Source organism: Pangasianodon hypophthalmus, chromosome 3 (assembly GCF_027358585.1).
Source record: "Pangasianodon hypophthalmus isolate fPanHyp1 chromosome 3, fPanHyp1.pri, whole genome shotgun sequence".
NCBI lineage: Eukaryota > Metazoa > Chordata > Actinopteri > Siluriformes > Pangasiidae > Pangasianodon > Pangasianodon hypophthalmus.
The window spans coordinates 21,654,499-21,671,328 of record NC_069712.1 but is presented as its reverse complement, the minus strand read 5'-3'; the positions used below and the strand labels follow the sequence as shown (position 1 = coordinate 21,671,328).

Genomic DNA, 16,830 nt, shown 5'->3' with positions numbered 1-16,830 from the left:
ATGTGAGTTGATAAAAGCATTATATATATTAATTTAATGTTTAGGTTTTTAATTTAATATTTACGATGCGCGAGGGCAAGGTATAATATATAAGCATATAGATCTACTGGACTTTTTTTTTTTTTTCCCCACATGTAATGTTCTGTACTTTTCCACAGATAAACTCCTGTTCTTTCATGTAATATAGACACGCAGTCTATAGTAAAGTGTCAGCCTGAGTCCACATTACGCTGATTGGTTGTCGTCAGTCATGCATGTGACTGAACTAGCTGTCACTTCAAACTTTTTGTCGCCTAAAACCCAGATGCCAAATACTCATTGTCAGTTGCTATCTAGTGGGTTCTTGTGATGCTATAATGTCTAGAAGCAGTCCCTACCAGTAACACATTTACTGTGCTGCACATTTCATGCCTCGGTTGCTTGTGCTTGGTGGTTTGAAGTTAAAGCTTATTGCCTTTGGAGGAAAAAAAGATGCACGTGGAAACCTCAGTGCCACAACTGCATAAGTTGACTGAAGTGCTCAGTGACATGGTTTGTAGGGTTAGTATATGGCTAGGTTGGAACTGCTATTTTCGTTGGGTTACACTGTGCAATTTAATGAGCAGGAGCCTTGGTTTTTATTAGATTGGATGTGTTCTTTAAAAATGTTAAAATGAAAAGTTATCTAGCCAATTGTGCCATATAAAACATGTAAGATTACAGTGAAAGTAAGCTTTCCCCCCAATTGTGTTGCAGTGTAATATAAAATCCATGTGCCTCTTAATAGCACCATTCTTGATTAAAACCTTGAAAAATTCCAGAGATGATGGTTTGGAGTTCTAAGCTTGCACATTCATAGTTGAATAATAGTGGTACTTAAATTGAGCTATATAGTTGAACCCACAAAACCCATGATAAATATGATATTGTCTGTTTTCATCTCTAAAGGATCTTGTTACTGATTTCACTTTGCCTTTATGTTTTAGGCTGTTAGCAACATGAAAAATGTATCAAAGTATGTATCTATATCTTAGTGTCAGAGTGTGTGAGCTGTTAGAGGGCTACAATTCCTGTGAATTCGGATCTTGACTCTGCCTTTGTCCTGTGACAATGGCAAAGACTTAAAAGGCCACAACGCAAGTATGTGTATGTGTATTTTTGAGTGACTGTCAGACGTACAGGGTCATCGGCAGTACTTAGAGGCAGGATGTGTTTTTGAGTGGATCTGTTTACATTCACTCGTGGCAAAGTGGGTATGGACATATTTCTGCTGGCATTCATGGTGATGCCCTTGCGTTAATATGACTGTGCCCATGTATCCATGCCAGGGTCAGCGTGGACTGTTATCCAGCTGCCCCAGCAGCCTTGCTAATTAATTCAGACGTGACGGGGGTAGTCTGCTCTGCCTTCCATTTTCCTGCTCTGTTTTCCCTTAGGTGTGTTAGAATCCTCTATATACAGACACCATCTTGGTTTCAGCTGACCTCAAGCAGCTAACAGTGTCTCATATCACTTAATTGTGTTTTGTTTTGTGTGTGTGTGTGTGTGTGTGTGTGTATTTGTTTGGCAGAAGGACGGGGTGTGGGTGGGCGTGTCTGTGTGTGTGTGAGGGTGTTTTTGGGGCGGGGGGCCGAAGCTTACAAACATTTTTTTTTTATTTGTAATGTTTACTGTATTTTGTTTGTGTTATTGTGTTATTATGGTTTCCATAATACTTATATGGCAATGGTGTACAGCCCTGTCCCTTAACCCTCATCAGCATCTGTATGTGTGTAAGAGAGGAAAAAAAAAAAAGAGTTGGAAAAGTCAAATAGGTGCTATTAATTCTGTTAAATGTAATTATGTGGACGTACTGCATCTACAAATCCTGTAATGATGCAAATGTTTTTTCGTAGTCTGTGACACTGTCTATGTTTGTGGCGGTGTCTTATTAATGACCAGCTCCACCGTGACCCTACTGAAGGTCATACGCCAGGCCTTGTTAGCACAGTTTTCACAGCGACATGTCAGCTGTAGAGAGGGGGCAGATGGTGGGTTAAGATGTTCTGTTACAGGGAAAAAAAAAGAGGGGAGGGGAAAGGGGGGACTCAGGAGGAGAATAAAAAACAGACCACAGGTTCTTCTAATAGAAGATCCAAAGCCTTTGTGACCTGTCATTGTTAAGATTTCAGTAATTGGCTGAGTTGACACGGTGGGCCATGCTAAACAGGGAGGAGTGATTGGAGTGGTTATAGTGGTGGTGATCTAATTCATTTCAACCTTTCTTTTTATGATTTTGATGAAGCTTGGGTTGATATCTAGCATTGACCTTGACCTTGTCTGTGTACTCGTAAAGGTAGTCTGGTTTTTGCGGAGTAGTAAACTTGCTTTTGGCAGCTGACCTTGACCTTGACTATGTATGTTCGTTTTCAGGAAGTAATAAATGCTTTCTTTGGAATCTGCTTTCGACCTTGAGTATCTTAAAAGGTACAACCCCATTTTTGAAGACTTAGAAATGCTGCTTTTGTGTGATGGCTTGCCAAGGTACTGTAGACTAGATTTATGCTGAAATTATTATTTTTAGTGCAGATTTCAAACTCTTGTTTTGTATGGATGGAGGTTACATATTTGTTTTTGGGGTTTTTTTTTCATTTTGAAAGTATTTATTTCATGCCAATGTTTCTACAAAACAAAATTCCATCAAATCATTATGTTGTACCATAAACAAAGCTGTATGAAAATGGTGTTGTCAAGCATGAGTTACTACCAGAAATCTATGCATGGGCTGGTGGTGTTGCTGAATCACATTCCTTTTGTTATTATGTCCTCTAGATGGCAGTGTTAGCTCAAGTTTTTTTTCCAAATGGCAACATGACAAGGTCATTAATCATTAATGAGTTTTCTTGTAGTGGTTACATACTACAGACTGGTGACCATGTCTAGATGGTTGAAACACATGGGGTAAAAGACTGCAACAGTATTTTACTTTCTGCCATTTAAGGCTGCACAATAATTTTACAGTTTGTTTATATATGTGTGTGTGTGTATGTATGTGCGTATATATATATATATATATATATATATATATATATATATATAGCATGTATGTGTCTTTATGTGTGTAGTTATATTAATTTATTATTATGTATGTTTTATATTTTTGGACTGTCTTTTGATTTATTCCTCACTCTGTGCTTTGTTGTATCGCTGGGCTCTTCTTTACTCTGTTTAAACAAAGTCCATGTATTAATCTCACCTGTAGTTATTTAATCCAGTGTAATCTTGCCCTCTTACACTATTCAGCTGTCATTGACCAGAGGATTGTAGGTTTCACTTTTTGAGTCTGTATTTAAATCTCAAGGTTTCATCCAAAAATTCTTATTAACTTTCTCATTGCAACTGTCGTGTTCGGTCTGCACATTAGGTGCCTAGAACTGGATTTCTCTAAAGCTGCTTTGTGGTGAAAAGCATTTAAATAATGTAAAAGATTGTAAATAAATAAATACATACATAAATAAATAAATAAATAAATAAATAAATAAATAAAAATTGAGGCTTGCAGAAATCCACAATGATACCGTTATAATTAGTAAAAGTTTATCTGTGATCTGAAATAAAGCATGATGTGTGTGATATTAACCTTAAACTTTTACTTGTTGTATTCTACTGCATCCATTAATTAATAGTTGATTAATGAGTTAACTCATTACCTTTTAAGTAATTTAGAAGTCATTTTCAAACTATTAAGCTATGGTTAAATATGCCTGAGACTTTGTAAGTAGTGCCTTTTAGGTATCAATTTAACAATCTTAAATGGCCTTTGATGGCCAAAGTAGACTGAGGCATATGTGATGTTTGTGTATATCAGAAATGCCATGTGTGTTTCTCTGAGTTGTGGTAGCGAAGCCCTGGGAGTGAGCATTCTTACAGTATGGGTTAAAGACATCTATGTGCTCTGTGCAAATTCTTTAAAGAGGCTTCTGGGTCTATCATTAAACAGACTTTTTTTTTTTTTTTAAAGAATCATTGGTTTTTGAGATTTTGTTTTTTTTTTTTTTTCCTTTTCAGATTTATGAAATGTAAACTGTATATTTGATTTTCAGTATCACTAATGAAGCTGGAGCGTCCATCTACAGTGTCAGTCCAGAGGCAGTGAAAGAGATGCCAGGCCTGGATCCAAACCTGAGGAGTGCAGGTAACTATTACTTAATTATTCTCTCTCTCTCTCTTTCTCTCTCTCTTTCTCTCTCTCAACAATTTAACCACCTTGACAGGAAAACTGCCAGATGTCTGTAATATAATATTAGCATCAAAGTGTATTTCCAGTGAAGTTTTAAAATCTCACATTACTTATGAATTGTAAGCCTGAGAGTTCCCTTCTATGCTAGGAAAATAGCTCATTTTTGACTGAGGTTCACATTCTACGTAAGAATGGTTTAAGTCTACCAGACTTTAAAAAACACTTTAAATGTTTTTAGTACAAGTGCTGGCCCTGCAGTTGTAAACATACCTTACCTGTCTTTTCAACTCAGGAGTCAGTCATCTAGATTTTTCCCTGCCTTTACTGTCTAGTTCTGTCTTATAGTGCCTCTTTGGACAGTTGCCTCTACACCATTACATCATGACCGTGTTACACCATTACAACCGTCATAATTGACTGACCACCTCAAAGTATTGCTTTTAAGTTAGCCATGCAGAAGATAAATGTCTTACATTGTTTATAAAATAGTATTTGTTATTCCTGGTCCTACTAGATCTGTGTAACTCGTTATGTTACTGTAAAACTGGACTGGACGTTTCAAGCATCGACTGTGTCCTGGACCACACAGATGCTCAGTCTGTAATCCCAAACACAAAAAGCACTCAGAAAGGTCTGGAAATGACTCAAATGCTCTCAAAAGCAGGATCTGAGAATTATTCCAGACTTCCTCTATAAAAGCAGTAAATCAACATAGCATTTATCGTAAATTTTCTTCTGGTCAAGTGCAAGTGTGAACTGGGGAGCTATATTTATCCTTTTTACGAAAGCCATAAGAAATTGCAACATTGTGTGTATACTGTATGTGTGCATTTGTGTGTTAGATATTCTTATTCACTGAATTCTATAAAAATAGAAGTCCTCATTAATGTTAGCTGTCTCATTGCACCAGTTAATATGCCATATTCTCAGTCACTATGCTCAGCCAGTGACTATGTGCTCAGTCAGTCACTATATACTCAGTCAGTGATTGTGTTCAGTCAGTCAGTGAATATTTGCTCAGTCAGTCACTATATACTCAGTCAGTGATTGTGTTCAGTCAGTCAGTGAATATTTGCTCAGTCAGTCACTATATACTCAGTCAGTGATTGTGTTCAGTCAGTCAGTGATTGTGTTCAGTCAGTCAGTGAATATTTGCTCAGTCAGTCACTATATACTCAGTCAGTGATTGTGTTCAGTCAGTCAGTGAATATTTGCTCAGTCAGTCACTATATACTCAGTCAGTGATTGTGTTCAGTCAGTCAGTGAATATTTGCTCAGTCAGTCAGTGAATATTTGCTCAGTCAGTCAGTGAATATTTGCTCAGTCAGTCACTATATACTCAGTCAGTGATTGTATTCACCCAGTCAGTGACTATATGCTCGATCATTATATACTTACTCATTGATTGTGTTTAGTCAGTCAGTGAATATGTGCTCAGTCAGTGATTATATACTCAGTCAGTGGTTGTGTTCAGCCAGTCAGTCACAATATGCTCAGTCAGCGGCTATGTGCTTGGTCAGGGACTACACACTCGGTCAGTCGGTGACTCTGTGTTCAGTCAGTTGATCACTATTCGCTCAGTCAGTCAGGGATGGTGCTCTGTCAGTCTATGAATATGTTCTCGGTCAGTGACTATGTGCTCAGTCAGTGAATATGCCCTCAGTCAGTCGGTCACTATGTGCTCAGTCAGTGTCTGTGTTCATGCAGTCGGTGACCTATATGTTCAGTCAGTCGAGCTCTGTGTGCTCAGATGTTTTGTTTTGCCGTTTAATGCTTGTGACCCTAAACAAGCAGTTTTGCCAAAATTGAGCCAGTGTGTGAGTAAATAGTTGAGCGAGAGTGTGAGTAAATCTAACTGGCTTTTATTGATTGTTACACATTAATTGTTAAACATATTTGCATTATGTTGACACATTGAGACTTATTTGATATTTGTGAGTTCCTGTATTAAATGTTTTTCTGTATGAGAACTTTAATAAACTAAGTGTTATTTATATTTCAATGCTTTATCATTATGTGTGAATAGAGAAGTGTGTCAGTGGGTTTCTGAATAACAGACTGTAGATAATACCTGTAGTCTAGGTGCGACGGGGACTTGAAGTAGGTGATTGTGAGTGAAGGGCGGAGGTGGGATGCTGGATGATGATTGCCATGCCTTACTCGCTGCATCTCTGCATTGAGCTCAGTGGGAAGCTACTGCCTGCAATAATATTTGCACTGGGATAGAGTTTCAACTCGGGCCTTGTACAGTACATACAAAAGCACCGCTCTCCCTTGCTCTTGGTAATGTGGACCTTGTTTTCAAGCAGTCAGGCTGAAACCAGCTCTTGTTCCCTAACATCATTTCTCTAAGGGTTTATGCTCTGTATGTCTGTCTTTTCCTCATGTCTTCTTCCTCTCTCACACATTTTCATATTCTTTTTTTCTTGTTCATATTCTCATCTTCTTTTTTTCTTTAACTCTTCCGGGTGAAGTTGAAGCATTTCTGATTTTCCCTGGTGGCCCACAGCAAGGCTAAACAAAATTAATTAAAACAAGTACATCCTACAGCTCATGCTTCCCATGCTTATTGTTAGCATCTGGGCAAATTATATTGCCAAATTTTTCTGCCAGATTGTACTGTACAAATTGTCAGATTTTATTCCTTCTAAATTAAATAATTTGCTTAAATACTAAAATTATTGAGGAAAGAAAACTTGTAACATGTACTATCAGACTATCGAAGGATACATCTCTCTCTCACTCTCTCTCACCCCCCAACCCACACACACACACACACACACACACACACACACTTTAATGTATTTGGTTTGGTGCATGCGATGGCATATTCATCTGTAGCTCAGGCTGTTAAATGATCCTGTCATGCATTCGCACTTAAACATCATAGTATGTTTGTTGATTTTTCCTTTCCAGCCTCTGCGCCAAGACCCAGTCTGAAAGACTTTTTAAAAGTTCCAATGTAGTTTTGTTAAATTAAGGACATAGTAAAATTATACCTTGCTGGATCTGATTAATTTAGTGGGCTGTAATTAATTTGAACTGGTCAACTGTATCTGTATCAACAGCAGTGCATTAATTACTGTACTGTGACATACCAGACAGATTAGTCTTGGAAGGAATTACGGTTAGTTGTTCCCTTGTTTCTCCATATTTAGCTTTGCATTTTGTGTCTATCCTATTATTTTATTTTCTTTTATTTTCTATCCCTTTGTCACCCCATGCCAAACAGTGATTTCTACTTTTTTGTTCAACATTCTCCTGTTTTTTTTTTGTTTTTTTTTTGGTCAAAAATATATTTTCTCATTGCTTAATAGTGATGATAATTGTAATTATAGTTTGGGGGTTGTGGTAAGCAATTGTTACACATGAGACTGTAATTAGTCATAATCTATGACATTTGTTAGTATAATTAATGAACCTGTGTGGAGTTTTCACATTTAGCCTGGTGTCACTTTAAAAAAAAAAAAAAAAAACTAATTTGCATGGCTAATTTACACTAATTTAATTCTAGATCTGCTGGTTCATTAAAGGAGTAATTTTTCTGGTCCTTTGAGATTCCAGTCTATTGCCTGGCTCTGTCTGGCTGTTGCTACCCTGACAGAGGTTTTTCTGAATTTCTCCTCAGTGTCAATTGGAAGACGTGTTCAGGACCCTTTGGCTGAGCTGGTCAAGATTGACCCTAAACACATCGGCATTGGTACTTACCAGGTCAGTCACGTGACACTCACACAATACAAGCAGTATGAAAAGAGTTGAGTTGAGTGGGAGTGGACGACAAAAGAAGCAGCTTTTTTGAGTTTGATTTTATATCTGTGCAATATTGCACAGATGTTTTTGCAGTTAGCCAAGTACAGTAACCAAAGTAAAGATTCCAATTGATTAACTTCTTGTAATTATTTAACTACTCTTTATTTATAAGAACTCTGTTAGACCAGGTCTTACATAAAGCCTTGATGACTTAAATTATCATTAGATATAATTCCACTTAAGACTGATTCATCCACCAATCTATCCACCAAAACGGAAATGTTACTCACTAAAGACACCAAAATATGTGAGGTCACAGTATTAGATTGTTGTTTACACCATGATGTGTTTGGTGTTTCTTTAACTCTACTCAAAGGTAGCAAGTAATCCTAGGCACCACACCAGCTGTCTAGCACTGACTAGGATCTTAAATTTTGAGTAATAAACAGGAGTCAGCTGGACTAGTGAGCTAATCCTGTTTTCTGTCTGTTTGCTTTTGCTGTCTCAAATTCATAGTAATCCATTTTCTGACACAATTAATTCAATTAAGTTTGCCGGCAGCATCATATGTTGACTCAAGACCTGGGGCTATTTGTATCCTCTTTTCTCCCTCTTTCTCCCTCATTCTGTCCTGCTGTTCTGCATGCTTGCTTTCACTCATCCTCTCTTCTTGATTTTCATTAGAAAACATGGCCTTCAACTCTGGAGGACCTCTTGGTAAAATAAATGCCGATTAGTTCACTGTAGAAACAGTTTGTTGTTCTTAGTAGGCTGACAATTTAGAGGGAAGAATGTGTGTTTGTGTGTTCTTTACTTCTATCGTATGTGTTGTGTTTTCATGTTCCTTCAAGATGAAAAACACACAGAAAATCTGTCCGCAGCCGAGCAAAGGGAAAGGAAAGCAAGCGTGTTTGAAATCTGAAATCCATCAACCGTCCACAAGCGTTGTAGTTTCAGGCCTGTCTTCCTCTAAGAAAAGATAATGTGCTAAAACCTGGCCGAATAAAAGGCATGTAAACTTGGCAGCAATTTTCTTTCTTAAATTTTCTGTCTCCTAGCGTTGTACTGCTTGAATGTGTTGTTATTCAAAAATGCTATCAGTTCTGTAAGTTATATTTTGTCTTACAAATGGTGCTCACAGCACACATGCATGAGTGCACAGTGACGCGCACACATGCAGGCAGTGTGTGCAGTAATACATGAGTGTCTTTGCTCCATCCCATAATTGAATGTTGCACTCTTTCGCTGAGAGTGTGTTGTGAAGTTCCCCTGAACACACACACATCTGTCAGCACTCAGCGTTTATTTACCCTGCCATATGATCTGGGTAAGGAGAAAGCAACACGAGCTGCCTCTCCTCTGCATTGACATGCTGAGTGATGAGAGTTGCTGTGTGTGTGTGCAGTAGGTCAGTGTAGAAAATCTTGTTCTCTGTTTTGAATGTAGGACTATATTACTTGTGCAAAAATCCTCTGTGCCCCCATTTGCCATTTTAGCATAAACTTGATATTAAAGGTGGGTGAATATTGTCAAGGCATGACCTATACCTCACCAGACGCACCTGGAACAGCAGACTAATGTTATGTAAGCCTTTATGAACTTCATGTAAAATCCACTGGCTTCTCGAGACTGATTTTGTACTGACTTGTGGTTGGTGATCTGTTCCACATCCCTGTACTTCTGTCAGTGATGTGGCCTGTCACAGGAGGTGGGGTCTCATGCATTTTGGTTTATATAGTGAACTGTCAGTCACTGTGAGAAAGGTGGAGTGAGTGTGTTCAGATTTCCTTAGCCTCTTAAAAGTCCCAGAGGGCACATTTTACCATCTTACCCAGCTGTGTGGGAAAACACCACACACAACCCCGGATATTAAAGGAGCTGTCACTCTCCTAGAAGCCTTCTCTCTCTCTCTCTCTCTCTCTCTCTCTCTCTCTCTCTCTCTCTCTCTCTCTCTCTCTCTCTCTGGTCTGTTGTATAATTATCTATATACGTGGAACTGTCACTCTACTAGAAGTGTTTTCTGTCCACGCTCTTAAATAAGTATCTATGTACATTTTAGAGCTTTATATATATATATATATATATATATATATATATATATATATATATATATATATATATATATATATATATATATATATATATATATACACACGATATTGATGTTTAGGCTTTTTTTCTGCTTGTAACATGTGCAATTTGTGTTACTGTGATACTGTATTATTGTCTACATTACAAAGCAAAGCACACTCAGCATAGTTTGTTTTAATTAAAATTGATTGAAATCACCACTCTCAGGAAATTACTGGTCTCGGTCTTGGAGCCAGGTGTTTGGTTGATTCAGTAAAGAAAGAAACAGCAGTAAAGGTTGCACTAAATGATACTAAGAAGAAAATCCTATAAGCTTTTTTTGACTGTTGAGACAGGTTTTGCTGTAGGATAGACTGGAAAAAGAACTCAGGTAAACTGAGCAGGTGATGTCATTTCAATAAACGGCAGCTTCCTTTTTGTAATGGGTTTAGAGATTTGCTCCGTGCTAAAATCTTTTCCCCAAGGCAAGAAAAGGAAATGAGGGGAAGTGTACTGATTGACATTAAGTTGACTGATGATGATGATGTTGATGGATAGCTGTGACTTAGTGTAGCGTGGGAAAATGAATGATGTGAGCCTGTTGTTCATCTTCACTTTTCTTAGACATGTGATTGCATCACTGTCTGTGTCTACAGGCTATTAAAATTTTACTGTATTCTCCAGACCACAAAAATATCAGTGGTTTATATATAATATATTATGTTTTCTGCTGCCATTATTCTCCTTTGCTCACATCAACACATCAGCTTCTTACATTCAACAAAATGTGTCTTTTAACTAGCTAGCTCACTCTGTGACTCCGTCTGATTCTGCATCAGTCTGTTCATATGTCACCGATGCTGCAGTGTAGCTGTGTTTCTTCTGTGAAAGCACTAGAGAAAAAAAACTAGTAACTTAATGCTAGCTAGCTAAAATATTAGTTCTGGTTGAAGTGGAAATGTTTGCTTCTTAATAATCTCACAGCTCACTGCTCATGTCGGATAGTGAACTTAATTGTTTCCCAAAGGTCCACTCAGTCCCAAGGCTGATGGTAGCATGCTAACTCATTACCTCTAGCTACTTAGCTGAAATAAAGTATAAAGAACAAAAACAAAATCACCTCTGGTCACTTCTAATGTGTGTATTTTTACTACCCAGTCTGTGTTCTCTGTGTGTTTTGTTATCTGATCGTGTATTTTGTTCTCCACCCTGTCAAAAACGCTCGGTACTCACCAGATAAGGATACCCTAGCAGCTCTAACGCAGAGCAGAGGGTAAAAAGACAGGTCAGTGAAATGTACACACACCGAGGGGGAGCAGATGACTTGAATGACTTACTGTCACTCTATGTAACTTTTTTTTTTTTTTTTTTTTTTTTAAAATCCCCACTTCTGTAAACGGCGTTAGTGAGCATGAGGGCGGCCGATGGTCATTAAAATGAGCACAAGGTGCCATGAGTTGCATGCACATAGATGTTTTGAGCAGTGAAAGGAGTATGCAGAGAACTGTCGCACGTAAGAGAACTTCAGTTCTGCGAGCACTAAACAACGAGACATGCATTTCCTTATCTCTCAGTTCATGGCACCTTGCGCTCATTTTAATGATCACGCTTACTGATGCTGCTTTGCATACTCAGGTCGGCCGTCCTCGCACTCTCTATTAAAGATACTGTTTAAACGGCATAACATCTTATACATAAAACTAGGCACAAGGAGTTTATTGCTAGCAGCACATGGCAGCAACCATCAAAACCAGTGATGGAAAAAATGTTCCCTGATTGCTTGATATTAAGTAGGCTACTCATTTCAATTTTAGTATCAATATCGACGTGTACTAAAAACCATGTCCTTGAGCTGAAAAAGTGGTATTGATGCATGCCTGGTTTACGGCCATACGTGTGATTTCTGCAATTAATTCAGAGAGTTTTGGTTTCAGGAACCTATGCTAATGTTAAAAAGGTTTCTCCCTCTACCGCAGTCCTGTCCTTGCTGTGTCTCCAACAAGTGTCAGGATGAGCTCAGCTGTTTTTTGCTCTCCTGCATTTGGGTCTTTCATGTTTTGCTGAAAGTGCAGGTCTCTGGTTACGCAGAAGGCAAAGGGTTGGGAGGTATGTAAAGGGATCCCCCAATCAAACATCTTTTGTGTTTTCATCTCTCTCTGGGAAGTGTGTTTTTGGAGCCTGCAGCTGGTTAGATTCGTGTTGGGTCACGAGGGAGAGGGAGAGGAGAGCAGCGCACTGATTGACATCTTAGAATGGCAGGTTTTCATGAAAAAGCTGTTAACTGGGCCGAGTGCGGACAGAAACACTTTGTTCTGGCACTGGGGCCCATCCAAGCCAAATAGGACCTTGCACCTGAATTTAATCGTGAGTGTGTGTGTGTATGTGTGTGTGTGAGAGAGACTCTCAGAAGCCTGCTGGAGGTGAAGCAGAGTGTGGGGTGTGTGTCTTTTTAACGTATGTGTTATTTTTTTAGTGCTGGCCTATCCCTTGTGCTGCCTGAATTATTTGTGTTAAAAGAGTGGTGTGTGTGTGTGTGTGTATGAGGAGAACCGGACAGGCGAATAAAATGTATGCGTTCAAAAGGTATGCAGACTCACACCAGTGTTTCTCTTCTTATTCCCAGATGCCTTAATTGAGTTTGGGCTGTTTTGTCTTCAGGTCAGCCACTCTGCAAAGATATGTCAGAGCTCAGCTGTCAGCCTTCTGTTCCAATGTGAACAAGGAAGAGAGGGTGTGTGTGTGTGTGTGTGTGTGTGTGTGTGTGTGTGTGTGTGTGTGTATGAGTGAGTCAGTGGATAGAAGAAAAGATCATTATCATGTTTAAGTCAGCCTGGTGTTTATCTAAGTGCAGATAGATTTTTTTTGGATGCCATAGTTTGGATAGTCTACCTTGCCAATTGAAACTACAGTTGAGAAATGAACCCAGTGGTATTGTCTATGGATTAGGGCCTGTACAGCAAAAATTAAGTTTTAGATCTTCTAGTGTCTTCAGTGTCTTGTGTTCAAACCTCATTTTATTATGCAGACCCTGAGCCATTTTTTTTAAAACTTTGTAATCACAGGTGTACCATTTTTTTAGTCCCTTGTGCAGCTTTATTCACTCAGGAGTGACACGTCTTGGATAACGTTATTCTTGTGCTCCCAACGCTGGAGTGACAGACAGCCCGCCAACAGACACAGATCACTGCCAGTTCTCTTGCTTGATTGTATGCCGTCTTTGTGGGTTTTGTTCTCCCCGCTATGTTAGTGCTAATATTCACAGTGGGGTTGTCCAAGCTCATAAATTAGCACACCCCTGCACATAACTGCCTGTAACTGCCTTCTAAAATAGTTTGTTGTCCATCATGATTGATGGGGTCCTAATGAGCGTGCATTCCTGTGCCGCTGTGCCCGAAGGCAACATTTTTGGGTGTCTTCCTCTCGTAGTCTGCTCAAGGACTGTGAGAATTTTCGCTTTATCCGTGCCTGAGGCCCTGTGCAGCCAATTGGCTGCCAAGTAGCTAACCCTAGGGGTAGGGTGCAACTATATGGGAACCTGTCCACACACTTCTCAGGTTGCATCCCACCACTAAGGAGCTGCAGTTTTTTTTAGGTCACAAACTAGGAAATACTGGTTATGCTTTGTGGAAAGTCCCTTGAGGGTGTGTTGATCTGCTGTCAGTCAACTTACCTGAGGGGGTGTGTGGTGTTCGGGGCATGGGGTGGATAGTATCACAGCTGTGGGTTGCATCCAAATTAACGGGCACTGATATATGGAAATATATCAATATTAAGAATTTCAGTCTCTTTTTTTAAAAAAGTATATTTATTATTTTGTATTTATAATACAGTATATGGTTTGTTACTCACTTAGCTCACTAATACCTTTTCTGTAAGATTCTAATAATCAATTGTGTAGTTAAAAAAAAAAAATGTATTCATCACAAACTCATTTTTTTCAGCAACTCCGCCTCTTTATATAGTATTAAAACTATGAGTTTATTTCCCTTCCCCAATATGCATTCCAAAAGCATTCTGGCATAACTGTCATCTCTCTAATGTTACAATGGGAGTGTGCGAGTTGCTCAATGGCATTTTACGTGGGTGCTTTCCCTCACATGAAAGCCGTTCTCATGTGAAAAACTGTATGGCATTTCAGGTGTTTTCCAGTAATGTGTACCATTGAATAAGCATAGTTGTACAGCTAAATATTTAGCCTTTTTTCACTTTTGCAGATGTTACTCTAATCTAATCTGTAGACAGCTGTGGTTGACTGTTATAGCCACTAGAGGCATTGTCATAGCCCATATAGCATTAAATGACCCTTAAGATCTTTCATTTTATGCCTCTCAGAGGGCCTCTGTTGCTGGGTCTTAATGCCACTACAGCAATGAAAATGACTAATGACGTGTTCTAATGGTATTGTAGTTTGAGGGGAAAGAAAATGCACACCTTGGCCGGTGGTGGAACAATAATGCAGATGATGAGTGTCACAAGCTTGTTTTTCTGGATTACAAAGAATAAGCATTTGTATTCAGGTAAGATTACCTTTATCTGGCGCTAGACAGTTTCTCTGTTTATCTTTGCACTGAAACAACCGTTTTAACTCTTAGATGTAGGTTTGTCAGAATGCTCTGCTCATCTTCTGCCTCTTCTGCCACACTGCCACTTTTTAAGTAGCCATTCATTTCTTAGTCTTAAGATCCACCAAATTACAGAACTATAGTATGTATCTTACTCCTTTTGTAGTCCTACTGACTTCCTTGATTCCAACTTATCGCTGTATGGATTGGGTTGGATTTATAATAGTGACTCATCTTTTTTGCTGTTACCACTTCTATGGTTGTTGACTGGTGTCTATTAAAATCTTTGGCAAAATGTACAGTGCTCCCAGAGCATCTCAATGATTGGTCTTCCTCCCTAGTTAGACAGGAGCATGATGATACTATATCTACAGTTGATTTTTGCCTGTTTGAAAATGACAGGCAGTTAAATTGGCATGTTCAGCTCTGGCCTCAGTGATTGTGGTTCTCCCTGGTGAAGCCAGGATGCACTGGAACAGAATGCACTGGCTAATGACGGGCCTCACCATCTTCTGTAGACCTTTCTGCATGCACTGAATTTAGCAACTAGGCTTCAGAGCCCTGCTCAGTGCCCCCAAATGGCCAGCAACACTTTTCGCTAGTGGTTGCAACACCCTGATGACTTCCTCCCTGAAAAGATCCGCAATCCCAAATGACTGGTGTGATAAATGCTAGAGCCCCTAGTACACAGACTTTGAATGCTCTTAAGAGGAAGCTGGTGTGCACCTCATCGACTGGAGCATGGTTCACCATGAATGACATCTCTTTCGGATTCAAACTTATTACAAACTTTATGAAAGGGTCAAGGCACCTACCATCTGCCACGATTCCCTGGTGAGATGCTGGTGTGTACTCTCCCCCTTGTGCTGGGGTCCCTTGAGGCCGCTCTTTACAAGCTCATGTAAGGTATGAGAACTGATATGTGCGTCTCTAAAAAGTACCCTTTGTTATGGATCATTTAGCATACAGAGTGGGAGAACTGCATGCTCTGGTTTTCTGCCCAAGGTCATATCACCCAATTTCCTTCAGGTTGCCCCCTCCTAGTGGCTTGAGTGCAGCAGTCCTCTCCGAACACCCTTCCAGTCATTCCTCAAGCTTAGTCAGTTCCTTATGACTTTGTGCCATTTGTGATTCTCACCACCCCAGTTGTTTAGATGGCATGAGATGAAAGCTGGAGGTCTGACAGGATTCCTTGTTATTTGGACCCTGCGCCAGCCAAGCAAGGATTCAGGGAAAGATGTCCCTTTGTGACTTTATTGGAAGGTCTTGGCTGGCAGGTGCACACTGTAAGATATCCAGATGACTTTGAACTTTGAACATCCTGCAGGGCACCATTAAAGCCATCATTAAAAAAATTGAAAGAATGTAACACAACTGCACCTCTGCCTAGATGAGGCAATCTATGAAAAGTTAGATACTGGGTAAGGAGGGCATTAGGCAGAGAAGCAAGAGGCCAAGGGTACATCTCAATATGATGCTACCACCACTAGCTTCATTGTGGGAATGGTCTTCTCAGCTATTGAGCAGTGCTGGGTTTCCACCAGATGTAGTGCTTCGTGGCAAGGCCAACAAGTTACATATTGGTCTCATCAGACCAGAGAACCAGACTGCCTCCTCATGGTTGTGCCATTTTTTAAAATAATGGATGTATTAATGTTTCAAAGCTTGAAATAATATATTTTTTTTAAATAAATAAATGCTGACTGATACTTTTGCAGAACTTTATCCTTGACTTTGATAGCTCCTTGGTCTTCATGATGCTGTTTGTTTAGGCATGTTCTCTAACAAATTCTAGAGCCTTCCAGAAAAAGACAAGTATACTTGTGCAAGGCACTTTAAATAGAATATTGTGTTTGCTGACATTCTTCTTTGCGTTTTCTTAGCATTGTATAATTAAGCCAACTGTGCTGCAATTTGTTATATGGGCAAGACTTAAAAAAAAAAAACATAATATCCAGGTTTCAATTAATGACATGCAGAGCATTCAAGTATATGATCAAAATTAATCTGCAATCATCTCCACTGTTAACTTCCTCATTTCCTCCATTTAATTAGTAATACCCTCTACAAGTAAACCACTGTATCTGAATTGGAAAACTTTGTTTATTATTCCTGTCCATTTGAAATATATTCCTCCATTCCTCCATTTCCCTGTGAATGTGTGTAGGTGGGATTGAATGTGTAGATCACATTATGGTGAATGCATTATGGTCTTCTCATTATCTTTAATACAGTGAAATTCATATCTTT

The 16,830-nt window shown here is 39.1% G+C and overlaps 1 protein-coding gene across 1 annotated transcript in view; it reads left to right on the top strand.

Moving 5' to 3' along the window:
- Positions 1-16,830, top strand: part of srbd1 (S1 RNA binding domain 1) — a 54,410-nt gene that overhangs the window by 22,497 nt on the left and 15,083 nt on the right. Inside the window, exons 14-15 of the mRNA XM_026943393.3 lie at positions 4,062-4,153; positions 7,827-7,909. Of these exons, the coding sequence (XP_026799194.3) occupies positions 4,062-4,153; positions 7,827-7,909 (175 nt within the window). The remainder of the gene's footprint in view (positions 1-4,061; positions 4,154-7,826; positions 7,910-16,830) is intronic.